Below are 24,883 nucleotides of genomic sequence, written 5' to 3'. Positions count from 1 at the left end.
AGCTCCTGCAAACGGCGTGCGAGAGACTTCCTTCTCCTGTTCTTTCCAGGACCTCGGCGCGAGTACAACAGGCTCTCGAAAAACGAGTCAGAGGCAAGTGAGGATGACAGCATTTTGGGGTGCAATGATACCTTTTCAAGGAGCAACGTCCAACTCAGACCGTGAAGGGGAGCCAGGCACTGACAGCCGATGCACGGTCGAGCGAGCTGCGTGAGCTGCCCACAAAGACACGTGCTAGCGAGGGCGACTCTCTTCCTGATGGGCCCTAGTGCTCCATGCGTGTGTGGGGAAGAGAGAAGAGGGGGCAGGGGGCAGGGGGAGGGGGGGGAGGGACAGATAGACAGAGAGACAGACAGAGAATAAGAAAAGAGTAGATGTAAGGTAGCATATGGGAAAGGGAGAGCGCACATCAACCTCGCAATAGTGCCACTGGAGGCATCCGTGCGCCACTGACAGCTCCCGGGCAAGTTGCAAGTGCCACCATGGACACATGCAAGTTGTGGTGGATAAGTACGCGAGAACGCCAGCCGGCGGGGGCCCAAACACACGCAAACACAAGCTTTGTTGCTCCCTTACACCCACCCACACTCACGCCAGTGAGTTGGAGTAGGCGGAGAGGTTGCACCTCTCGTGGAGACGAAGTGCGCAGCCGCACAAGACTGTCTACCTTGGACGCTTTTCTTGTCTGCGTATGGCATGCAAAAAGAAAGAAGAAGTGCCACGACATGAGCAGAGGGGGGGGCATGAACTATAATGAAGTAATAAAAACAGCCGCAAGAGAAAAGAACAGAGGAGACTACATTAGCAACGTTGAAGAGACATACCGTCCAGAATATCGTACATCGGGCTACACCCAAAGAGGGAGGAGGAGGGGAAGGGGAGGCAGAGAAACATGAGCAAAGACAGATGTGCAGTCCGTGAAGGCTTCGGCAATGAGCGGCAAAGTAAGCTGCGATTGGGCAAAGAAAGGGAGGTGTAAGCGCTGATGATACACGGGTCTCGCAGGTCAATCAATGCTCTTCAGTGATGCCGCCGTGCACGCAAACCGACGCGCCGCGGTACATATCCACTGTCTATGGCGACCGTTGATGAACAAGTCCCACGGCACACACGATTGCAGCACGACGCACCGACGTTTGTTGGTGCTGGGAAACACCAACAAAAAGTGCGATGTAGCGTTGAAGGTACAAAGAAAGGAAATAAAACGAAGGACACGCAGAAAACGTTGTACTTCCCCTCGACTAATACAGAGAGAGAGGAGGGGGGGGGGGATGGGAGGGTCTGGTGGGTCGATGTGTCTATTTAACGGTCACCTCCGTTGCTGAGCATGGTGGGCTGACGAAAAAGACGTGAGCAGCGGATTGCTATCTGATTTTATGGTCTCGCTTGTGGCGCGTTTTAGTTCAACCTGCACCTCCTCCATCCGGAAGACGGAACCCTTCAGAGTTTCCAACAAGCGTTGGTGACTCAGGTAGAGAAGCTCTTGTGGGTCGATATACCAACTTCGAAAACGGCGTATTGCGGCTCTCTCACGCTCAGTGTATACCTCGTCAGTACTTGATGACGGACGAGGCAGCGCGCATTTCAGCGCGAGACGCTTCGAAGAGCTTCGGCGCCTAAATTCCGAGTCCAGGCGCAGCTGCTCCGAGACGCTTAGTCGTGCGCTACGCGGCCGCTTCTCTGCCGGGCTATCGCTAACGCTGACGTCGGAGCTGTCTTCCTTGGACCAGTCGGCCGACAGGAGCACGTCGGCCCACTCCTCTTCCTCTTTCCACTTAGCGAAGGCGTCGCGACGCAGCTCCCACTGATCCTCAATGAACGCACGCTTGTAGCCCACCGAGGTCAGCATGTGTTCCTGCAAAATGTTGTTGGCCACCGTGTCCATCTGCACCACCGCGGTTGGTAACGACCGGTACTGCTGCAGCTTCAGTCGGGCATCCACCTCTAGCTGACGCCAAATTTGGATCATCCGCCGCACTGCCCGCCGTTTCACCTCCAGGCAGCGGCGAAAGAAGCGCTGCAGGACGCGCACTGCATGTATGGAGGCACGCATATACCGCCTCCGATCGTATTGGATGCAGTACATCATAAGGGTGCTCTTAATCGCGTTCAGGGCCTCATCAAGGACGTCCGGCAGCACGTTCTGTGCAAGCCGCTGCTCGATCAGGGCGACACGAGCTGTCTCTCGATCCTTATCAGCCGCGCTCAGCGAGATGTTCGGGGGCGAGATGCTTGCGCGGGAGGCAGATGCGGATAAGCCCACAGTCGTCGTGGGCGAGAGCGTTTCAGCGCCGCGAGGCCCACAGGCCTCGTTCGCCACCCCTTGTGGGGTGATCCAAAATCGCCTCAGCGAGGACCCCGCCGCCGTGAGGAGGCTAGACCCCTTGTCGTAGAGAAAGATATGCAGTGGAGTCACAAGTGTGACGCAGCCGGGCGCCGCAACGAGTAGATACTGTGTGACAGAGGTCGTAGGAAGAAAGTGATATGGGTTTGGCCGAATGCTTGTCAACTGGGGCGGCAAGAGAGACACGCACTGGACAACGACAGCGGTAGAGCCGCTCTCTCTCACACCGAGCTGACCTTGTTCATCCCCAAGGTCACCGCCGCTAGCTGACAGAGGAATGTACTCCCGCACCAGCACCAACGACGGCAGTAGCGGGTTGTGGGTGTGCCCGGTGGCGTGGTTTTCTTCCTCAGTGTTGCCTACTGGACACACCTCCAGCGAGGAGGCATCCGCGGCAGGCACCTGCAGAACTCGGGCCTCTTCCCGGAACGCGTGACCGTCGAAGAGGTAGCGATCGGTTGCCGAATCGAAAAGCATATTGTCAAAAAACAGCGGTGGTTGGGCAGTGACAGCCACTGACACCTTCGGCACAGCATGGCTGAAGAAAAAGTTGCGGCGCATCGCTGCGTCCGGGTTACTCACCCGCGACGGCGGCGGCAAGAACACAACAGTACTCGATGACGGCGAGTGCGAGTCAGCAGCAGCAAGGGTGCTGTTAGTCTGGATAAACTTTGAGGATGGCGCCAAGACTTGCCAAAGGGGTCCAAATCCCTTCGCTGTCGCAGCCGATGCTCCTGGCGGACTGGAGTTGGGGTTGCGCATCGCCGAATTCTGCCCAGCATGTGCTGCAGCTGCCTCGGCTGAAGGGCAGAACCACGCCTCTGGGAAGCTGTACGAGTAGGACGGACCTTTGACGGCGGCGCTCGCGGCACAAATGGCTTGCTCGACGAGAGTACGGGCCATACTGGGGAGGGGCTGAGGCGGCGGCTCTGACGATGGCGGTGAAAGACACCCATGTTGAAGCGGACTCCCTACTGGCGAAGACGGCTTTGTTGGCGCGGTGGAAGCGTTCGCCACACCACCCGCAACACTTTCCGATGACGACGCCGAACTCGGTGGAGAAGGCTTGCCATTGCCAAAAGAAGAAGACACCACCGGCGCGGTCGCACTGGGGCTGGTGGCGCTCTGATCCTCTGCACGACCCACACCCGTCATGATGAACTCGCTCGCCACAGGGTCTGCCATCACCTCTTGCAACGCAGCTGCCTCGATCTGCGCTGCCGCGTGGCAAAGGAGCGCCACGATGAGGCGCAACGTGTTCTCGTCGAATAAACGCTTCTTGCTTGTGAGTGCGAACGCGGTGGAGGAGCCAGAGGAAAACAGAGGTGTCGAAAGACACACCGAGCGCGGCAGGCGTGAAGAGAGCGTCCCAGCCCCCAAAACTGACCGCACGGCCCCATTCCTGTGAGGCGTCGCCATCCCCAGGAAGCTAGGTGGTGCTAGGAGGTTTACTAAGAAGGAAACTGTGGCCTCCCCCACCCCTCTTATACTATCAAGGAGCCGAAAGCTTTGTCAAACAAAGTAGACTGGCTTTGTTTTTTTGTTGTTGTTGTTGGTGCTGTGGATGACACTTCTTGGTTAATAGCGTGGTGGACACATGCGTGGTGGACACATGCGTGTGCGTGTGTGTGTGTGTGTGAGTAGGTGTGTGTATGTGTGCTGTTTCGCAGAAAGGGTCGTTTGTGGCAGGAACGCTGCAGGAAAAGAAAGGGGTAGAGGGGATGCAGCTATCAAGTGTGTGAAAGCGCAGCGGTGCACTAAACCATCAATGTACTATCACCACCACCACCACCACCCTGTGGGACGAGGGTGTGGAGACGTCAAGAAGAAGAGTGGCTCTCGCGGGTCGCCGTCGATGCCCAACACACACCCAGCACACCCAACCGATTTTGTTGTTTGCGTGCGTACGTGTGTGTGTGATGACAAGCTCAGTGACAGCTGACTTCCCTAACAAGCCCACTCTTGCAGCTCGGACATCACTGTCTCCTCCTCCTCTCCCCTCTTCTCCACTCAATCAGAACAGGTGGAGCTCTAACGCGAACCATGTCCAGGGCTCACTGCGCAGGATGCCGTGCGGTAAGAGTGACATCAGCAGAGCCACGCACACGCACGCACGCCCCTCCCTAAATCGTACACACCAGTACACGAATGCGCTACACTTTTTTTTGGGGGGGGACAGGGGGGGGGGAGATGTTTTCCGTTCTTTTTTAGCGAATGAGAAATCACGCCAAAACAGAGGCTAAATAAATTCGAAGTAGGGAAAAAAAAGACAAGACCGCATGAACAAAAGAAAACGCTCATGCGGGTGTTGGATTGGAGGAACGTCGACTCGGAAAGAGACACAGATACCCATGTGGACACGCGAGCACGCACTACGCAACACTCCACGTTTGATGGCGGACGCACACGCGTGTAGTGGCACAACTTCCCTGCGTTGCACAAGGTTTTTCTGGACCGCGCACCTGTGATGTGAGTGCAAGAGCGCTCTCACGCACACGTAGACACATCTGTTCTTACTCGGAAGCAGTGATCTGCTTTGGCTCGATCACGGTGATCACATCGGGCAGCGGTACCGACGGGCCGTTGCGACCAGTCGAGTCGCCGGGCAGCATGATCTTGACCTTGACACCGATGCAGCCGGCGCGCATGTAGCAGTGGCGGCAAGCGGAGTCGACGAAGGCCTTGTGGGCTGTACCGGACTTGATCATGTAGCCGTCGCGGAAGGTCATGCTCTTCGCGCGCTGGCCCTTGATCTTCCCACCGACAGTGACCTCACAACCCTTGGCGCCAGACTCCATGACGTAGCGGATGATGCCCATGGCAGCGCGACGCACCTGAAGGTTGCTGAGGAGCTTGAAGCGGAGGGACTCCACCTGCGCCATCGCCGAGAGGCCGCGCAGCTCAACGCGCTCAACGTAAAGCTGGAGCTTGCCTTCCTTGTAGTTGAAGCGCTGCTGGATGCAAGCCGTCAGCTCGCGAATGCGACGGCCGTTCTCACCAAGCACCTCACGGGTCTTCGTCGCCTTGATGACGATCTCCGTGCGGAGCGTCGTAACATGGTAGCTGACGCCGGAGAAGCCCTCCTCGGCCAACTCGCGCTTCAGAAACTCGAACAGCTCGGCGTAGAACACGCCGTCGCGGATGATCATGCGCTTCTTGGAGAGCGGGCCCATTTTCGCGTCAGTTTGGGAGCGGGTTATTCGTGAACGACGATCCAACTGAAGGCAACGGTGAAAAAAAAATGTACAAGATGTCGAGCAACCGAAGAAGAGCAAGAAAGTATGCGTGTGTGTGTGTGTGTGTGTCGGGGAGGGGGTGCGCAAGCATTCAGTGTGCAAATGCGAACGAATGTTTTGACAAAGACGCGCATGAGAAAGGCGACAAATGCGAAGAGGAAAAACACATTTTTCGGTGTAGTAGAGCAGAGTTGGTCCAATATTGAAGAGGAAAGTCAGGAGAGAAGTTTTTTTTTTGAGGGGGAGGGGAGAACGGCAAGCTTCATTCTACAAGATGGGTAGACACAGTCGCGCACTGCGGAGAAACGGGGAGGCACAGCAACTCAAAATCAGACACCGAGACGAACAGAAGAGTGGCGGTGCTGTTCTCTGCCTCTTTCTTGCGGGGGGGGCGTCACATAGCCGCTCTCCTCTACACGACCTCTCCCATTTGCTGATCTCTACAACATCGGGTTTTCCTCGCCCTTTTTTTATAATGTGCTTAGGGCGACCAGAAGATGCACACATCACAGATCTCCTTTAAAGCGTGTAACAGGGAGAATTGGTCACGCTTTCTTTTCACAACAACATCAAAAAAGACGCAACGGAAGCCCTCAGCATAAACGTGGACCGATGCACACACGGTGTGTCTGAGAACCCGCTGGTTGCGTTCACTGCGACAGTTTCGAGGCCTACGGCGGCGCTAAATGCGAAGCGGTTTAATCATGCGGTGGCCCCGTTTCCCCCCGTGCGCCGTGGTACCTCCTCTGCCGAGATCTTAGAGTCGGCTGAGATATGTACTGCGCGCGCGCGCGTGTGTGTGTGTGGAAAGGGGAGGGGGGGGCATCGTAAGAAAGGTGAAGCGGGATATTCAAACAACAAAAGAGCCGACTGCACACACACATACGCACGTTTCACCCTAGCTCCTGTCGTGCAGGGATGAGCTCGCACAGTGTTGTCACGAAAGATAGTGTCGAAGAGACTGTTGACGGTGCGTGTGCAGCCACAGTGACTGCCACAGCACAACACAACAGCAGAGACCCGGAGGCGGGAGAACTATCATCGCCACTCTCTCTTTATCCTTCCTTTGGGCTAAGCTGGGAACGACAGGATAACGCGGTCTAGCATGGGGCGACCGGCCGATGTCTTTGGGTGCCGCTCCACCACCTTGAAGCCAAGCGCGACGAGCTGCTCCAACTTTACGTCCACCTGCCCATCGAGCTTCGCAAGCTCTGCCTCTGTCATGCCATCAAAGACGTCGCGCATTCCGGTAATATTGTGCTGCACCGTGATCAGTTTTGCGTTGCAGCGCACCACCTGCTGTTCCTCCTCCGAGACAGCCAACCTGTTCGGCTCCGGCGCTATGTCCACCTCGCAGATGCCCTCTGCCTTCACCTTCTCCAGCACCCCAGGGTGGGCAAACTCGTTAAATACGGCCAAGTACATTTGAAGAACCACCAGGTGTGCGCTAGTTGATCATGTAACACGGCGCGGTTGGATATGATACGAAAATGCAGGCAGCGGAATTGTAAATCTCAAATTGTGTGTTTGTTAGCTGTCAAATTTATGTGAAGGCAGCAGACAGAGGAGAGAACCGTCACCCGATGAAGAACGTTTGGGTAATGAAAACCGCGAGAGGAAATGAAGAACAAAAAAAAAGACAGAGGCCTGTGAAATAACTTACAGTAAGGGCAGTGCACTGGGGGAATTCTCCTCCGCACCGTGCGCCTATTCTGCCATGCACAGCGGGTGTGGTCTCACCTCACACACTCTCTCCTTTTGCCTTTCCCCCTCCCCCCTCTTCACCACACACACACACGAGGCCTGCCTCTCGGCCCCATTGCGAGGGGTGCCATGAAGCGCTACCATGCGCGGTATAACATCACCTCACCCACTCATCCATCTCAGCACGGCCCCGGCCTCAGACCTCACCCGCCCGCGATGAGCAGGTCGCGCCCTTGACAACAGCCCGCCCCGACCCCCCCCCACCCGCCTCTCCTTATGCACGGCGTGACAACGTGCATCCCCCTCGGGGCTAGGTTCAGAGCCCCATCCAGTGGGCAGTGAGGGCCGGCTTGGGAGACGTCCGGGGGACACGCTGACGTCTCTCATAGCATAGGGAGATGCCACAAGCGTCAGCACTCGCGCGGGGTCACTCCCCGCGTAGCCTAACCCAGGGTCCGCGGGCCGACGTCTGCGGCGATAGGGCGCGCGCCTTAACCTCCCTTACGCCGCAGGGTCACTTGACCAGGACAGCAGCAGCAGCGGTTCGAGATTGGCAGAAGAATGAGGAGCCGCTGGACCTACACCCCTCTCCCCCCACAGAAGTGGGCACTCCTCACCATCCCCATCACCACTCTGATACCTTCCCGCAGGCTGAGATGTGCCTCTTGTCAAGTAAAGAGAAAGGAGGAAGAGTGGGGGGGAAGAGGAGCCCACGTCTTGCGTCGCTCTGCATTTCCATGAAAGTGCAAGTGTGGGTATTTCTCATCCACCGAGTCTTATCTCGGCACATGTGCCGTTTCTTTTTTTGTTCTTTTCTGAACGGTGAAAAACGCGTGACGCTCAACAGACCCCTGCCCTCCCCTGCCCTCCCTCCTGCACCCACAACGGTGCTTTTTGTGCGTGTGGTGCTCAAGCCTTGGTGCCTTGCCTTTCTTTTTTTTCTAATAGTGTAGCGTTGTTTGTTCTGTGGGGAAAGGGGAGAGGGGAGAGGGGAGAGGAAAGGGGGGGTTACAGCGTCGGCTCGTAACGATAACAAACATAAGAGCAAGCACGAGGCAATTGGGATCGAAGGCACCATGTTGGCCTGGAATCCAAGCCTCAGCACCAGCGACTGCTACCCTCCGAGCTGCCACTCGCCTGTGTGCAGACATTTTAGCACCTCCTCACCTCTAGGGAAGAAGAGGGCAGAAGCAACGGGCAAAGAAAAAAGTGGGAGGAGAGAGGGAAGAGGCATCACGCGCACATGAATACGAGGATACGAACGCACAACCGTCTGAAAAGGAGGGGGAGAGGAAGAACTGTACAGCAAAAAAAAAAAACCTAACGTGTACGACCAGAGCAGACCTCCCCGCCATGTCAGCACTGGGGAGACCTGAAAATACTCGAAGAGATGCGAATAAAAGGGGTAGGCAGTGCCAGATAACTCTGTGGTGCTGCATGAATAATCCCCTTTCGGGGGCCTCCTCATCGTCCACCAGCCTACCCTCGCTCGATTACATTCACGGGTACCCTTTTTTGCACTCACCCATTTCGACCCTCTAATCAACGTCTGAGAGCCGCTGGTTATCGGGCTGGGGTTCCAGCGGTGTCGCGCCGCGTTGGCCCGTCGACATCCGTGGAACATGAGGAAGCGCGGCTGGAGTTGGACGACTATTGGTGACACCATCCTGGCGTAGTGTGTCCGGTGCTGCCTCGCCTGCCTGCCCGTGCCTCTCTCTCCGGAGGTCACTCTGCATCTCCGCCTCATTTTCGGTCGTACCGTTCTGTGGATCGACGTGGTCTGGGCTGCTCACATAACTCTCCACCACCATGATGGCGCCACAGCAGCAGAGTACCACTAACCAGATGATCTCTGCAAACACGACAGAACCGATTATAATGAAGAGAGGAATACACGCGGTCGCTAGGGAGAGGACACCAGCGTAGGTGCCAAACTTCGACTTGTGGTTGAGACGCACCACTATCATCGCTGTCGACGCTACCAGCAGGGCAGCGAGTAAGAAAAAAAACAAACAGGTGACAATGGAGCAGACAGAGCTGCGCTGTCCGACGTATCGGCTCCTGCCGTTTTGTGCGCTCTCCTGCCTCCAGGACCCATTGTTGGTCTCACCGCTCTGATGATCGCTCTGCGGGCGGCCTTTGGCGAAGCTTTCGCGCTCCTCCCTCTCTTTGCGCATATTGGAGTGGTCACAGCTTTGGTCCTCTGTGTTGCCGCCACTTATGGGATTTGACGCGACAGACCGCGACGGGTGCCGACCTTGCGAGTCGCTCTCGTAGGGGTGCTGCGCAGGAGACTCGCCACCATTTGCGCCCCTCACGCCCTCTGCCCCTGCCTGCGTCGCTTGGGGTGACACGCCGCTGATGTAGCAGCCGAGGAAGGCATAGGCGAAGCGGTTCACGAGGAAAAGACTGAGCAGAATAAAGATCGGGAGTCCGACAACAATGGAGAAGTCGGCGGTGATCACCCCATCGGCGCGGCACGCCACCAGGACAAAAAAAATGAGGACACAGCACCCCTGCAAGACGGTCAAGAAGCAGCCAGCGGGGGCGTAGCTGGCGAGATGCACCAGTCCCATGGACTTCAACTTGAGGATACGATCCTTCGTTGGGTACGAAATGACGACAACAGCAATTAATGTGAATAAAGAGAAGAGGTATCCGGGAATGAGGCACACCCGCCACTGGAGGCGGTCGGGGCGCCCAGCGAGGGCACTGGCCTCGTTTCGGTCCTTGGCAATCGGAATGACAATGGTCAAGGCGACGGCAGATAGAGAAGCAAGAAGTACGCAATAAACGTGGAGGCTGAGCGGCGACACCATGAAGGACGCGGCGAAAAAGAAAAGATCCGATAAGATAACAAAGAAGTCCAAAATGAAAAGTGGCGAGAAGACTTTAACGAAGTTCCACCCATGCAGTCTGCCGTCCACAAACGACACCAAAAACGCCAAAAAAAGCAAAACCATCACAACGCAAAGGCACGCGATCCCAATCGTAATGATAAACGGCGCGGCGGTGCCAAATGTTGCGAGCGCGGCACTCGCGACGGGGTTGCCGAGTGCGTCTAGGCCAGCTTCACCGTAGGTATCATAAATGGCTTTCTTTTGGGGGTCAGATAACACCCCAAAAGCGTGGCTCACTTCCTTGAACTGAAAAGAGCCCTCGGGACCCGCCTTGTCGGGGTGGTAAAGCAGGGCAAGGCGGCGATAGCTGCGCTTGATGTCCTCCTGCGTGGCGCGCTTGTCTACCTCCAGGATGGCGTAGAGATCGGCCATTCTTCTGGTGGAATGTGCTGCGCAAGAAGAGCGGGATTGGAGTGAAAATGAGGAGGATGACAGCGTGGGACAGAGAAGACTCAATCCTCACCGATAATGAAAACAAAAACACACGAAATTCTCTCCACTACAAAATAAACAAGTATGCCTTTGTATGCTTCTGGGGTCCTTGGAATAGAGCGATTGTGTGAGAGCTGGAGGGGGGGGGGCGGATGATTACTGAGAAAGATATAGGTGCTGCTCTTCTTCCCTCAAGTATGCCTGTGAGTGTTGGACGAGCCGCTGCCAGCGGCACTTGCAGCGTATATGTCGCGCAAGTACGAGGGGGTTGTGGAGGTGAGAGACAAGGAAGTCGACAAAGCCGGCGGGGGGGCGAGGAGAGTGGGAGAGGGGAGAACAATAAAAGGGGACGTAAGAGAAAAACGTGTTCTCCGACAAAAACAGCGGGTGGAGGATGTGTAAGCAGTCGTGATGAGGAAGACAAAAAAAAAAGACGTCAATCTTGTTTTGTTCAGAGAGGGGTGGGTGGGTGGGCGGATAGAGGAGCACACAATCTTTGGGACTCACTGTAAATAAATATTTAAATAACGTACGCTTTGCGTACAGGTGAATGGCGAGAAGATCTTTTTTGTGTATGTGTGCGCGCGCGCCTGCGTGTGAAGGAAGATAGTAGACAACTGCTGAACTGTCTCCTGTTATTTGTCTGCCCACTCAGCTGCTCCAATGAGATATGCATCAGAGTGTGAAAACAGGTTCCACCTTCGAACGAACAAACGAAAATGTTCGGGGTCAACAATGTCAACGTGGGAGGTGCAGAAGGAACCAGACAGAAGAAATGAAGGCTCAGGCAAATGCAGTCGATTATCCTCGATATTTTTGTCTCACCACACTCGGTGTGAGGGCTCCTGCCTCTTCATTGGCTTCTTTATTCTTAACCGGAGGTGCGTATATGCGCCTTGGGAGACGCCGCGTGGAGGAGAAGGGGCGAGAGGAGGAATACGTTGACTGCGCCTGCGTGTGCATGCGTTTGTGTGTGTGTGTGTGTGTGTGTGGGGGGGGGGGTGCACTCATTGCTGCCACACCGAAAATACGTCATGTTATGAAGACAAGGTATAAACCAGTAAAAAAATGGTCACTCCTATAGGACCAACGCTAACCCATTAGAAAGGCTGTCCAAGAGACTCGGAGGGCAAATGGGGGAGAGCGTCCTCCCCTCCCCGCCCCCAAAGCCACCCGCCATCACCCTTAACGCCACAAAAACGCATGCAGCATGCGCGCGTCACGGCCTTATTTCCCCTCCGGGACAGCAACAAAAAGCAGCAGTATGTGAAGAGAAGATAGTGGAAAGAGGGATGAGCCACAGGCCCAACACGTTGCGATTGTGCCATTACTGATCTGTTTGTGAGACACACACACACACACACACACACACACACAGGCAAAAAAAAAAGGGAAGCGCATGGACTCCATTGCCGGGAATGAGACCTGCTCAACGGAACGCACAAAACCGCCATCTTTCGCCTATCCCCAAAAACACTAGAAAAGTGCCGAATGAACGCAGAAGAATAAAAAACAGGCAAAACAACCCCCGTCCGGAAAAAAAAAAGAAGGGGGAAGTCACGGCACCCGCCGCTAAGAGACAGCATGGGAACTGTAAACCTCGTCCTCCTCCTCCTCCTCCTCCTCACACTTGGCTGGAGAAGGCAATGCGGCACTTTGCACATACTGAAGTCTGCAAAAGAAAAAAACACCGCACATTGCTTTCGCACCCCTCGCCGACCTCGGAATCCGTCATTCGCGCGCACACCCCTTTTCCAGAAAAGCCCTCTAACTGTGTTAATGCTGCATCGACTCCATCATCTTCGCTATGGCGCTCGCCTGGACCTCCTGAACGGCCTTTTCGTTTGTCTCTGTGAGCGTGAGGTTGAATAACTCATCCCACTTGGCACTGCAGTTTTGCGCGCATTTCTTCTCCTCCATATCCTTCTCGAGACGATACGAGATCGGGGCGTTTGTTGTGCGCATCAGCGTGTACAACTCCTGTGTATCCAGACAGCGATCGAGGCAGAAGGCGGTGCTGCTAAAAAGGATCGCGGACTGGGCGCGAGCGCCGTTGAGGTACTGGTACGAACGCGTTATGTTCTCCTCGTACGGCGTCATTGGTGGCGGCGGGGGTTGCATGTTTGCTCCTTAAGAGTGCGCAGTGGCCCGGGGTGAGGAAAGGGGGGGGGGGACAAGAGATAAAAAGCTGTGAGCACCGATTGAAGCTGCACCTTAAAGAAATATACCAGAGGGTCAGCGCCTGGCAACTTGGGTATGATGTGGGGTGTGTGTGTATATGTATATATATATGCGGCAATATCCTCTGCGTAAGATACACATACGCGGGCACCGAGACAACGAGTAGAACCGTGGCACACCCCTTGATGGACTGCTTGTACACCACAAATAGACATCGATATCGCATACATCAGGACAGGAAACGCAATTTGAAGGTGAGCGGGCACAGAGCAGTGAGCACAAAAACGAGAGGTGAAGGTGATTGAGGATGAGTGTGTGTGTGTATGTATAGATATGTAGAAGTAAAAGGAACAATCAAGGAGGAAGAGGAGAAAGAGGTAGAGAGGATGTGTGGAGACTAGATGATGCTGGTGTTTTGTAGGTAAAAACTGCAGGTGAAAGTGCTTCAGGGAGGATATAAAAAGGGAGCCTGAAAAGTCGAGATAGGCCGCCGCCGCGCACCTCCCAGTCGCCACGTGCCTGTTGCTCTCGACAAGGGACATGATTGCGAAACGATTCCGTGCGTACTTTCCTTTTCTTCAAATACACGAAACGATCGTGAGACACTTGCGGACAAGCCCCTGTGCTATCGCCCCATTAAATGACAGTCCCCCCCCCGCACCTTCCCCATCGTGGTGCTCTCCCCACTACGCACAGAGCCCAGCACGAGGTAGTGTCAGTTCATTAAGCTCAAAGCCGCTCATGTGTCGTACGTGTGTCACGAAGAGGCGAAAAGGCGCTGGACACGTGAAAGAGCGTCCGCCAATTTGTACAACCAGAAAAAAAAAACTGAATTTGCACCGGGAAGAAGAGAGCAGGAGTGCTGTTTGGCAAACTCGTCGACCCTGAAGTCGCGTTTGCGCGATAGCCCGGGCGCGAAAAGACACCACAGCTGGGGAGGGGAGGGGGGTAGCGAAGAAGTGCATCGCAGAGTGGTGTTGGCGGGAATGCTGTGGAGGTGCCATTCTTCCAAAACGCAGCACGACACCGCCTTTTGGGGGGAGAGAACCAACTGACCCAAAACAGCTTTTGAGTGTTGCTGCATCCACCAAGGCGTCTTCTCACGTTATCGCTCACACAAATCGCTCCACTTCTCTGCGGCTCGCACCTCCACGCCGCGTCACATCTTTGCCCTTAGGAACCCCCGCTTGCCGCCTATCGGTGGAACACGCGCACAGCCAAGTACGTGGCGAGGTAGCACGCTAAGAACCACGACAGAAGATTGGTGCTCTCATACAAGCGAAGATGTACACGCTCAAACCCTGCTGGTGTGTCCGTGTCACTAGTGGAGTGAACCTCAGCAGCAAATGAATATGCGGATGACCCTGGAGGGGCTGCTGCCGCGAACCCCACGTTGGTGACACTGACGGCGTCATCTCCGACCTCGCTTATAGAGGCATTGGACGACAAGCCACGTCTTGGTGGCGCCAGGAACCAATCGGACACCGCCAAAACAGCCTTCAGGAGAAACGGTGGCATCACCTCAGTAGCGCAGTGCCGCGGCGTCTTTTCAAAAGCTGAAGATGCGGTCGAGAACATGGGCTGATTGCCGTAGACGCACAGGAGCACCACAGCGCTGCCAAAGCGCAGGAGGTACTTGACAAAGGTGGCGGCATTGTACCAGAGGGCGTGCATGGCGTGCTCCGCGAGAACCCGCCATCCGTGCGGAGCAGTGGGAAGGTATGTAGAGTCACGTGTCCGCATTGAGGACGACGTCGCAGTTGTGTTCGAAGGGTCGTGAAAGGTTCTAGGCTTGTTGCTGAGAATGGCCGCCCCCATCGACTCTGGTGCCGCTGCCGCTACTGTTGCCTCACGCGTAGGCCGAGTAAGCCTCAACATGAAAAGCACGCCATCCAACAACCAAGGAAACACTCGAGCCACCGAGCACTCGTATGCGAGGCGCTTTCCGCGTTCTGCCTCCAACTCCTGACGCAGTCGCAGGGCCTTCCGTGTAAGGCGGCTATGCTCGAACAGCTTCGAGGTTGCGCAAACCCTCTCAGCCTCCTCCTCGAGCTCCGAAATCTGGTGCGCCAGGGTCAACTCACGGCGCCGGAACAGACGTGGCACCACAGCGCGCTCCCAGTAGACACTGCTGACGTACCCGACGGAGGTCGTGACAGCCACAACGAGAGCCAGAACTCCATCCACATACTCGTGGTGGGAGAGATGGGGGCTGTTGAACATGGTTAACTATTAAACGGCAAGCCACACGAGCCGAAGACAATTAAAGAAATAGAGCAGAACCCAGCCGAGGGAGACAAACAGCGCGAACAGCGGTGGTGAATGGGCGCGCCGATGGTTGGATCACGTCAGTGAGCAGCGAATCACAGATTCCAACAACAACACAGACGTCTGCGCAGGGCGTGCGCGGCCCGCAGAATTAGGACGTGCTTCAATATTTTCTGGTGGAATATGAAAACAGCGAACAAACAGAGCGATGGAGTGAAGCGAGCAAGGAGGGGAATATCTCTCGTGGTGCGAATAGGCGAATACAAACACCAATAACAAGAGCCGAGAGAGCTGAGGAGGGAGAAGGGATGCATGAAGCAGCACAGGAAAGGCGGTACCAGCACCGGCGAACAACAACAACAAAGATTGACGACGCACACCGCTGCGTCTCGATGTACCTCTCCGCTCTCTTTTCCCCAGCCTTGCGAAACTCGGAAAATAATAATAGAAGCGATGAGTGTACACGCGTGCATTACATGCATTTTTTCAATCACCTTTTTTTTTTTTTTGGGGGGGGGGGGGCGTATTGACCCAGACGGCCTCAGTCTTTGTTTTTTCCAGCAGAAATAATGCGTATCTACCCGCATGGGCCTCAGCGAGATTGACGAACCTGCGTGTTCAGCCTCGATATGTGTGCTCAGTGTTTCAGGGGGAATACGACGCGTGTTTTCAGACTCGCGTGCCTGGAGAGCACTACTCCGATCTCCGCCAGCTCTAAACGTGGGCAGCAGTCCTGTCGATGTGCCTGCGAGCCTTCGCATATGCGTGTGTGCGTGCTTGCAGAAGGTGATGCACGCATTCGGCCCCTGTTTCAGCGGATCCCTTCTTTTTCTTCTTCACCCCCACCCCTCTTGGTTCGTAACCTCTTGGAGGAAGGGGGAAAGAGAGTGGGAAGGGAGAGGGAGAGGGGGGATCAAGTGTGCGTGTGCGTCGAAGTCATCGCCACCACCGCCCTCTTGAGTGCTACTCAAACACCGTCAGAAAGACGTCCGCGCAGAGAACCGAAAAGGAAGAAGAGGACAAACCAACGGGCTTTTTTTAAAGTGTAACGATTAGATGTGGTCGAGTCATAAAAAGGGCAGCTCACAGGGGCGAAAACTACAACCGGTTAAAGGACAAAAAAAGACGCAGCGATAGAAAACCAAAGGCAACCAGCTGTGCACTGTTGCGTCAGTCGAGTTGAGGGGGGTGTTATATCAAGCGCACGGTTGCTCATACCACTGGTTGCCAGTCAGCACAGCACGTCACCACTTAGCTGAGAGTAGGAGTAACAAAGATTCTGGCTAGGACTGTTCACTGTTTTTTTTTTATTGCCGCTGTGTTCTCCACCCTTGCTCTTTCTTTTTTTTGTAGGTGTGTATTCGGGTGAAAAAGGGAAAAAATGGGGAGGGGGAGGTCTGTCCGGGTGCCGCTTCCCCTCTCCTCTCCATGTGCGATGTGAGCGTTGATGCTGATAAACACACCACGCAGTACTCTCTAACAACACACACACACACACACACACAAGCATACATACATATATATATATATGTTTTGCATTGTATTCAGTGGTAAGGGCTGGGAGTAAAACACACAAGAAACAAACACCAAGGCAACAAGGGTTGTCAAGGGGTTCGACCCAAAGCGAGAATACGAGAAACAGAGAAAAAGGGGGAGGGGGGGAGGGGGCGGGGAAAACACAAACGGCACGGCCAGTCCAATCATATGACACACACACACACACACGAGCACCGAAAAAAAAAATAGGAAGGAGATGCACGTCTCACTGTCAAGGCAGAGAGGGAGGCATCGTCAGCGAAACGACACTCATTCGTTAAGCAACACAACAGCTACGACATGTGCCATATGTCTATAGATGCAATCAACTAATGGACTGCATGCATCTAAAAAGCGAGGAATACACAACAGAAGACCAAGTAATGTAAGAGACTCATCGCAGATGGGCAACACTCGAGGTGCAGGAAGAGGTCTGCCTGTGCTCGCGTCTCCCTACGCCGCGGGGCACTGCTCCGCCCCGTGCTGAGAACTGAGACCTGAGCACACAGACTCACACAAGCCCCCCCTCGCCCCCTCCAAAATGCTCATCAATCAAAAGCAGTGGGTGCACAGGGAGGTGGAAGAGGGAGGTGGAAGAGGGAGGGAAGGGTAGAGGTAGCCAAGCTGTAAAGCTCACATAAGGTAGGCAATACCGTTGTCATAGAAGATGAGCTGACGCTCGTGAAAGCGTTGCAAGACCTGCTCCACGCGAATCTCCGCACCGTTCTCACGGTAGCCCATTTGTGAGAGCTTCTTCACAACGATGGCTACCGTTACAGGATCGTACAGCTGCACAATGGAGGCGACTTTGCGCTCTAGCAGTGGCACCGACCACGACCCATTCTCTTCAGCGCCTGCACCAGGCTCTTTGTACATCGCTATGTGTGACGATGCGACTTTCTGTTTGCTTGACTGCGTAAACACCGGTGGGTCGTAAATGATGCCGCAACCATACCCGTCGGTGCTCTCCAGCGCCCCCACTTCAGCGTTGTCCTCCAAGGCGCCATCGTTGTTGTTTTCATAGTTGTGGTAGCGCTGCTCTGAGGCCGCGTAGGGTTGCGGCTGCGCTGCCGTCTTCGATGCGCGGTTGGGTTTGGGGAGCGGAGCCGAAAGCGTTTTCCTCCGCTCCACCACCGCTTCCCTCTTTTCCTGTGCCTTTGCCGTCCTCGCCGCAGCGGCAGGAGCGAGTTTCTCGGCTGTCTGCGCCGCCCTCTCGGACCCGGACGTCACTGCCTTCTTTTCTGAACGGGCTGAAAAAGCCGATGCGGAAGTCACTTGCTTCAGCATGGCCACCTCTTGATCCACGTGTCGCTGAAAGACCGTGTCGCGACTCACCCGTTTGCCGAGCTTTGCACACTTGCTAAAGTAGAAGTCAGCGAGTATGCTATACAACCCCATTTTGTTTGATACCTCGGTGTGGATACCGAGCATCATGCACAGCACCTTGAGCGCGGGCACGGCGAGGTTGTCGATACCGGTGCCAACTACGCGGTCAAGAAGGCTGCGCATGTAGGCTGCAATGCACTCCTTCACTGACCCCTCTGTTTCTTCGTCTACAGAATCCGATGCGGCTGCACCGATTAACTGCCTTTCATCTGCTGGGTCGAAAGCCGAAGGGAGAGATGACTGCGAGCCTACAATCATGGGCTTGGACGCGGTCTTCGAAACCTGCTGGGTGGAGAGCGACGAGGTGTCGTCCTCTAGCCCGCTGAGTGTGCTTGTAATGGGTCCTGGGGAAGAAACATCGCTGTCGCCACGCACGCGCTTCTGCCCGACTACAACGTCGGGTTCCTGCATAGACGGCGCCCCCATGGAGGCAAGCGATGCCGGGGGTGAGGCAGATGCCGCGCTGCCTCCTGGTGCTCCCTGTGGAAGGGAGGAGACGGAAACGGGGGGCCTGATCTTGTCCAACGACTCGCCGGCTGCCGCGGTGGCCAGGGCCTTTTTTGCCCTCGCGCCGCTGCGTGACATCGTTTCGCGAATCACCTTGCACCATTTTCGGTGCTCCTCCAAAGAGGCCTGATGGAAGTTACGCAGCGCCTGACTAAAAACGCCTTTTCGAATTTCATCTTCCTCGCTGCGGAGGACCGGCCGCAGAGCCTCGAAGGGGTTCTCCATCGTTGCGCGGGGCGTCGCTGTCTGTCGACTCGCGATGTCGAGGGAAAACAGAGGAGAGGTAGGACGGGAAGACAGAAGGAAATGAGCGTTTAGCGTGAAGCAAAGACGAAGGAACTCGTGGGCGCGCAATTTCCTGCCAATCGAGTGTCCCCTATTGGAGCTGTGGTTACCGTCGAACTTTTTTATATTCTATGTATGTATGTGGGTGGTTACGTTGGGTGAGTATGGTTGGTTATGAGTGGAGTAGCGCCACGAGTCGTCGAGCAGTTAACTGAAGGGTGATTTGGGGGAGGGAAGGTGACGGGAGCTGGCAGCAACGCAAGCAATGGGAGATGTAAGCATTAGTCCTTCAGAGATCGATTTCTTCGATGCAAATGCGTATGAGCACCGCTATTTCCCTCAGTCTAGACCGCCCTCTCCGGGGGGGGGGGAAGTGGGGGGAGAGAGAATGTGCGTACCCGCGGGCTTCTGCAAATAAGCAAGCCGCCATGTTGCCCTTTCTGAGCTGCCGCGTTCAGAAAGAAAGGAAAAAGAGAGAGCCCCGCGGGCGTGTGTATCTGTCTGTGCTTCACTTGTTGAGTGGGAGAGATGCATCTTTAAACCAGCGAAAAGGGAACAAGAAGGATGCGCACACGTGTGGATCACACAAGACACACCGTCAGAGAGAGAAAAAGAGAGAGACGCACACAATCACTTCAATCCGAAGATGCGCTTCATCACACTTGCCATTGAGCCCATAGCACCGCCCCCCATTTCGTACTCCTCTCCAAATCGCTTCGAGGACTTTTTGGCCATCACTAGAGCCTGGTGTATCGTCAAGGCATTCTCGTCACCTAGGCGCACTTTCTCGGCGTCCATGAACGGCTCCAAGTCGCGGCGAACGTAGTCACGGTAGTCGTGGTAAAACTGAGAGTACTCGCCGGTGAAGGAGCTAAGCAGCAGCAGTGCGAGCGCGACCAAAGCCAAGTAGAGCAGCGACACCACAGCCGCGCTCTTCTTCATGCCCTGGTGAACAAACAGAAGAATCTCGCTGCCGGTAGAGTTGGGAGGGAACGCCACGGGCTCCGCTGGTGCACCGCTTGCTGTGGCGTGTGTCATTGGAACTGGCACCCGCAAAAACTCGCACAGTGGCTGCCATCCCTCGCCCACGCGGTACACGAGCAGCCGGTCACGCGGCACGACCTTCTTGACGTGTTGCTCAAACAAATCGAGGGTGCCAGCGAGGCGAAGCGTCTTGTGCTGCTTTGCGATGGGTACGTTCTGCGCCGCCATTGCGGCAGACGAAGACGGCAGCGGCCGTGCGCAGCCGCCTTGTTGGCCTCGGGGGTTGATGAGGGCGCGGCGCAGGTCCACCATGTCAAGCAGCATCATGTGAAGCTTCGAGGCGTTCCACCAGATGGCGCTCTTTTCGCAGTCCCGCACCAGGGGCTGCAACCACTCCTCCATGTCCTTTTCCCACGCCAACTTGTCCGGCTCCTCCACAAGAATTACGCGTGTGCTACGCGGACACTCCCTGAGAATGGACTCGAAGGCAATGGTTGCTGGCGGACCGACCATTGAGTCAAAGAAACGCGGCGGCGGCGACGCCGACGGCGTCGTGCTGACCGTCTCGGACCCTGATGCCCCCGAGGTAGAAGAGGCGTTCGATAACGATGGCACTGCAGCCTCCGTGGATGCGGCAAGCTGAGGAACCTCGAGCACCTCAAAGTCAAACCTCTTTTCTCCACGCAGCACGGCCATCCACTCCTGTGGATGAGTCAGCAGACGGCCCTTACGTACGCTGTCCTCAAAGGTGTAGGGATGGTAGCCAAGCATGCGAAGAGCCGGGGTAAGTGCCCCGCCGTTGGGAATCATTGTCAGGACCAGAAGCCGCGGCGGCGGCGGCGTCGCCGAGGGGGCTTTACTCAGTACTCCGGAAAGGCGCAGCATCACCAAAGAAAACAAGGGAGTCGTTGCAATAGCAGCGAAGAGAGATCTCTGGATCCGAGGAGGTGCGCATGGCTACGTGGGTGTGTGCTACGCGATCTCTCTTCTCCAAGGTGACGGCGGCCACCCTGAGCGATCCTGGCAAGACCACGCCACAACGAAAGCAGCAGCGGCAGCAGCAGCAGCAGCAGCAGAACCCTAACAAGAGAAACACGTTAGCCGTTTGAGAAAGAGGTGAGGAGGGGAGAAGAGGGAGAGGGAGGCGGAGAGCGGAGAGCGGCAAGGTAACTGTAAACGTTCACAGCCAGGCACTGATGAAAGACGTTGGCCACAGACAAGCGGCGCGTGCTCAGTCATCTGAACAGAGGGGGGGGGGGGCTCGATGGAAGGGGACGGAGTGCTGTGTACCTCGATGTGTGTGTTCGTGTGCGCGCGTGTGTGTATAGCTTCCGAAGCTCCCCAAAGAAGACACTATGACGCCCACAAAGGCGGGAACCACGGTGATGATTCGCGTCCGAGGGCGAGCTCGGTAGCTCCGAAAACGCAAGAAAAGGATGATGTCATGAGAGCAAGTAGGGAGAGACACCACAGAGCGTAGGCAACACATATCCACGGCTGCCAGCACCACCACCACCACCACACCAGCAGAGCCAGAAGCAAGCCATTTTCATGAGCGAAAGTAGCCGAGTAAATCCCCAAGACAAAAGGAAGCCGCACCTGCACGCCAGCACAGGTGCTGTCCACTCTCGCATCCTCCCCGCTTCCCTCCTATCCTCTCCCTCCTTCGACTTGAGTCATAAATCATGCCCTTATGCCGTCATGCGGAGAGGCAACGCGAGGAGCGGCAGAGCTCGTCTACGTCCAGACCCGGGGTAGGAACGTGCAGAAATAGCACGGGCAGTGCGGTCTGCGGGAGAGGCGCTTCGCTCGCTGGGGAGATAGCGCGGTAACTCTCCTCGACCGCCTGCACAAAACTGTCATGGATTCCGCGGACCCTCCCCCTGTCAAGCGTTGCGTGTGCCTCCTGAGACGCCGCACACATGGCGGCAGCTTCTTTAAACGCTTGTGACTCGCGTCTTTGGACCTGCGCAGGGGTCAGGAGGTACAAAGGGCGTGTCTCTTGGTGGATACGGATGCGCACTGTGTCCAACCCCGGCTCGTCCCCGGCGATTGCGGAGCTGGTCGGTGACGTGTCTGCAACTTCCATCACAGTGCTACAGCGGCGTGCACCATGCGCTCCCTCTCGTCGAAGTCGCTGGTGATCCAACAACAACCGGCGTCGCTCGCACGCTTGGTAGTCTGATGGGAGCTTGGACAGGGCGTCTGCGAGGGCCGCGTTTAGTGACGCAGGCAGCCACGTGTGCAGTGCTGTTTCCTCCTCCCTGCCCCGGAGAAGCGGGGGCCGCTCAAACCAGCGGCCCTCGCGCAACAGTCGCTCCACCTCCACATGCATCACAGACTGAGCTGGCATGTAGACTGGGACGACCAGGGGCAGCGGTGCGCCCCGTGTAGACATATGCGTCTCGTCATAGCCTCCACTCGAATACCGTGATGCATGATAAGCAGCCGCCCATGCTCGCACCGCCGCTTTGTTGAACGTTGGTGCAGTCCACAACAAGGTGGGGTATGTGAACTGTTGTACGAGGGCGTGGATACACGACCAGTACCCCGGAAAAGTGGACCATGCGTTGGAAGCGGTCGCGGAATTCGCAGCGTGTGTGTTGTGCATCCCATTCGTACCCCGTCGGTGAGGCAGGGACGGCTGATGGCACGCACGCTCTTCTGCGCCGTCCTTGGTGTCGCACGACGACAACTGTGTGTAGGCACGTATAGACTGCTGCATCTCAGCCATCATCTGCTCTACATCTGAGCCTGTGGTAGTCGCATCTCTGGTCTCATTGGCTTCCCTCAGCAACCGCTCTAGCTCCCCGGCCTCTTGTTCCAATGAAGCGTTCTCGTGAGCCTTGCAAGTAGCACTGGATGATGGGCTGGCCGCGTCGCCGGACCCAGAGACAGACGGCTCCACCATCGTGTGCTGCAGGAACTCCCCCACTTTCTGCAAGAGGCGATGTCGCTCCGACGGGGCAGGTCGAACAGCCACGTCACTGTCGACAATGGACTTCTCGATGAGTGCGCGTAAATAGTCAGGTGGGGAGTCGAGAACGAGCGAAACGCTGCCCTCGACATCCGGAGACACAAACTCGGAGTTTGCCACACCCTTCGAAGCTGCAGACGGCAAACCCGTGTCGGTGTGTCTCCGCAGTCGCAACTCATCATAGACGCGGTCGAGGTCAGCTCGGTTGTACTCGCGTGATGCCGCGCTCCGGCTTCCCTGCCGCACCGCATCAACCACGTCGTTAAAGGAGCCCGGCCCAACTCCATGTGTCCTTGTGGGGTTCTCACTCATGTACACCGCCACACGCGTACCGTCAGCATGGCCGGCCGCCTGAAACGGTGAAAGGGCGGCATCTGTAACGTCACGGAGTTGGCGTGTGTGCTTCGGCTGTGCACAGTGAAGCTCCTCGGCAGTTTGTCCCACACTGCTGGGGCTCTGCAAATAGGCGTACATAGCTTCCTCTCCCGGCATCGGTGCGGTCGTATCCACCACAATGGATTGCTCCAGCCCGCTGAACAGCTGCATCTCCGACACCGCCCACGAGTAGAGTACGTGGAAGGGAACAGCATCGTGGCGTCGCAGCTGCCGCAGTGTTTGGCCCAACCTAGGATGACGACATAGAGAAGCCCATGGTGTGCAAAGGAGAGGCAGCTGGCACCACGCAGCGTCAGCACCATACTTTTCAACGCTGTGGGAATACAGCTGATGAGTAGAGGGCAGCTCAAAAGCAACGCTGCGCCAGCCATCACGGATCAGCAGCGCCGCAAGGTCATGCAGGAACTGCTGAGAAACGATCAATCGGGTCGGCATTTGCAGGACGAGTGGCAGCTGCGGAAGAAAATGCTGACCTAGCCCATGTAGAGCATCGATGGCGCTTCGAAAGACCCGCTGGGTGTCTGCGCCACCACCCCACAAGGCCTCTGCTCCCAAGATGGCGTCAAGCGGGTACTCGTGCGGTGCGATGAAGCTGTTGCGCGCACGGCGAGGCGCGTGACGGTCCTCCTTGCTTCGACGGGGTAAAGCAGGGAGCTGGGCGATGGTCAAGTCTGGAAAGAGACGTAGAACGAGACACAGGGGTGGCGACGAATTCGAGAGAGTCATACCAGGCGTTCCTTTACCACCCATATCAGAGAGGACGGCGTTGACCCGCGCCACATATGACTCGATGGGGGCCCAAAGTTCGTTGTAGGGGTTCGAGCTGCCGTGCCGGGGATTAAGGCCCTCAGCGGTGCGGCCGCTGCCTGCGCAGGCGCCCCAGGCGCAGAGCGGCGGCAATGTGACGCTGAGACCTGCTAACTTATTCCGCGCTCCTGCCGCCTGAGGACGGATGACCTCTGAAGCAGACAAAAAACAATGCGGGTCCTTAGCAGTCGTGCGCTGATGACGACAGAGAGCGCTGCTGACAAAATAATGTCGCATGCTCACAAGGAAAGGATGTCTCTCGTACTGCAGTGGTGCGGCTACAGCTGCAAAGGTGTGTCGGAAACGCCACAGGGGCATCACTGGCCTCCGTACATGCAGGCCACTTTGATTTCGGGAGACGCGTTGCATTCTTCCAGGGTGGCCGACGTCTATTTCTTCTCTCCCCGCAGTGTCAGTGAACAAATCCCCTCGTTGATGCAGCAGCGTGCCCGAATGCACAGCAGCCGAGCTTGCGCCGTTGTGTGTGGGAGAGAGAGACGGTATACAAGGAGGAGAACCCAAGACAGAGAGAGGCGAGTGGAAAGTACAAGTAAAAGACCAAGGTACCCCTCCCCTTTTACAGAAAGACCAGCGCAGGGCGGCATTCCCACCCACTCACCCCAGGTGGTCTGCGGCTCACCACCGGGTCCTTTACGCGCAGCAGATTGTGAGAACAGCGCGTGAGCATAATCACAACTCACAGCATTCTGGACTCTGCCTCCTTATATAGGTCAGGCACGGGTGTTCGCGTGTGAGATTGCACACGCACGTGGGCCTGGATGTGAAGGTGTGCAATCTGGGAAGAGAACTCTTCGCATGCGCCTCTTTTCTTTCTTTTTCTTTTGCATTTGAGCTCCCATGTATTGAGTGGTTACGCAGGTGTGTGGGGATCGGGAAGGGGAGGGGAGGGGAGGGGAGGGGGGGAGGAGAGGATCGATCC

General features: G+C 56.2%; 9 protein-coding genes across 9 annotated transcripts; all 9 read right to left on the bottom strand.

The window, feature by feature from the left end:
- Positions 1-1,309: 1,309 nt before the first annotated feature.
- On the bottom strand, positions 1,310-3,763 carry JKF63_02106 (uncharacterized protein; the record flags this gene model as incomplete). The annotated part of the gene is made up of 1 exon (XM_067898148.1): positions 1,310-3,763. The coding sequence occupies one exon, from the start codon at positions 3,761-3,763 to the stop codon at positions 1,310-1,312; it is 2,454 nt and encodes an 817-aa protein (XP_067754305.1).
- Positions 3,764-4,857: 1,094 nt separating this feature from the next.
- On the bottom strand, positions 4,858-5,517 carry JKF63_02105 (uncharacterized protein; the record flags this gene model as incomplete). Its single annotated transcript, XM_067898147.1, has 1 exon — positions 4,858-5,517. One exon carries the CDS (start codon positions 5,515-5,517, stop codon positions 4,858-4,860), a length of 660 nt encoding a protein of 219 aa, XP_067754304.1.
- Positions 5,518-6,651: 1,134 nt separating this feature from the next.
- On the bottom strand, positions 6,652-7,005 carry JKF63_02104 (uncharacterized protein; the record flags this gene model as incomplete). Its single annotated transcript, XM_067898146.1, has 1 exon — positions 6,652-7,005. One exon carries the CDS (start codon positions 7,003-7,005, stop codon positions 6,652-6,654), a length of 354 nt encoding a protein of 117 aa, XP_067754303.1.
- A 1,817-nt stretch (positions 7,006-8,822) lies between these two features.
- JKF63_02103 (uncharacterized protein) lies at positions 8,823-10,556 on the bottom strand (the record flags this gene model as incomplete). Its single annotated transcript, XM_067898145.1, has 1 exon — positions 8,823-10,556. One exon carries the CDS (start codon positions 10,554-10,556, stop codon positions 8,823-8,825), a length of 1,734 nt encoding a protein of 577 aa, XP_067754302.1.
- Positions 10,557-12,392: 1,836 nt separating this feature from the next.
- Positions 12,393-12,737, bottom strand: JKF63_02102 (uncharacterized protein; the record flags this gene model as incomplete). Its single annotated transcript, XM_067898144.1, has 1 exon — positions 12,393-12,737. The coding sequence occupies one exon, from the start codon at positions 12,735-12,737 to the stop codon at positions 12,393-12,395; it is 345 nt and encodes a 114-aa protein (XP_067754301.1).
- Positions 12,738-13,991: 1,254 nt separating this feature from the next.
- Positions 13,992-15,020, bottom strand: JKF63_02101 (uncharacterized protein; the record flags this gene model as incomplete). Its single annotated transcript, XM_067898143.1, has 1 exon — positions 13,992-15,020. The coding sequence occupies one exon, from the start codon at positions 15,018-15,020 to the stop codon at positions 13,992-13,994; it is 1,029 nt and encodes a 342-aa protein (XP_067754300.1).
- Positions 15,021-17,234: 2,214 nt separating this feature from the next.
- On the bottom strand, positions 17,235-18,719 carry JKF63_02100 (uncharacterized protein; the record flags this gene model as incomplete). Its single annotated transcript, XM_067898142.1, has 1 exon — positions 17,235-18,719. One exon carries the CDS (start codon positions 18,717-18,719, stop codon positions 17,235-17,237), a length of 1,485 nt encoding a protein of 494 aa, XP_067754299.1.
- Positions 18,720-19,409: 690 nt separating this feature from the next.
- On the bottom strand, positions 19,410-20,648 carry JKF63_02099 (uncharacterized protein; the record flags this gene model as incomplete). Its single annotated transcript, XM_067898141.1, has 1 exon — positions 19,410-20,648. One exon carries the CDS (start codon positions 20,646-20,648, stop codon positions 19,410-19,412), a length of 1,239 nt encoding a protein of 412 aa, XP_067754298.1.
- Positions 20,649-21,462: 814 nt separating this feature from the next.
- JKF63_02098 (uncharacterized protein) lies at positions 21,463-24,180 on the bottom strand (the record flags this gene model as incomplete). The annotated part of the gene is made up of 1 exon (XM_067898140.1): positions 21,463-24,180. The coding sequence occupies one exon, from the start codon at positions 24,178-24,180 to the stop codon at positions 21,463-21,465; it is 2,718 nt and encodes a 905-aa protein (XP_067754297.1).
- Between the last annotated feature and the right edge of the window lie 703 nt (positions 24,181-24,883).

This window comes from Porcisia hertigi, chromosome 33 (assembly GCF_017918235.1).
Source record: "Porcisia hertigi strain C119 chromosome 33, whole genome shotgun sequence".
Classification (NCBI taxonomy): domain Eukaryota; phylum Euglenozoa; class Kinetoplastea; order Trypanosomatida; family Trypanosomatidae; genus Porcisia; species Porcisia hertigi.
The sequence above is the reverse complement of the archived record's forward strand: the minus strand, read 5'-3'. Positions and strand labels throughout refer to the sequence as shown.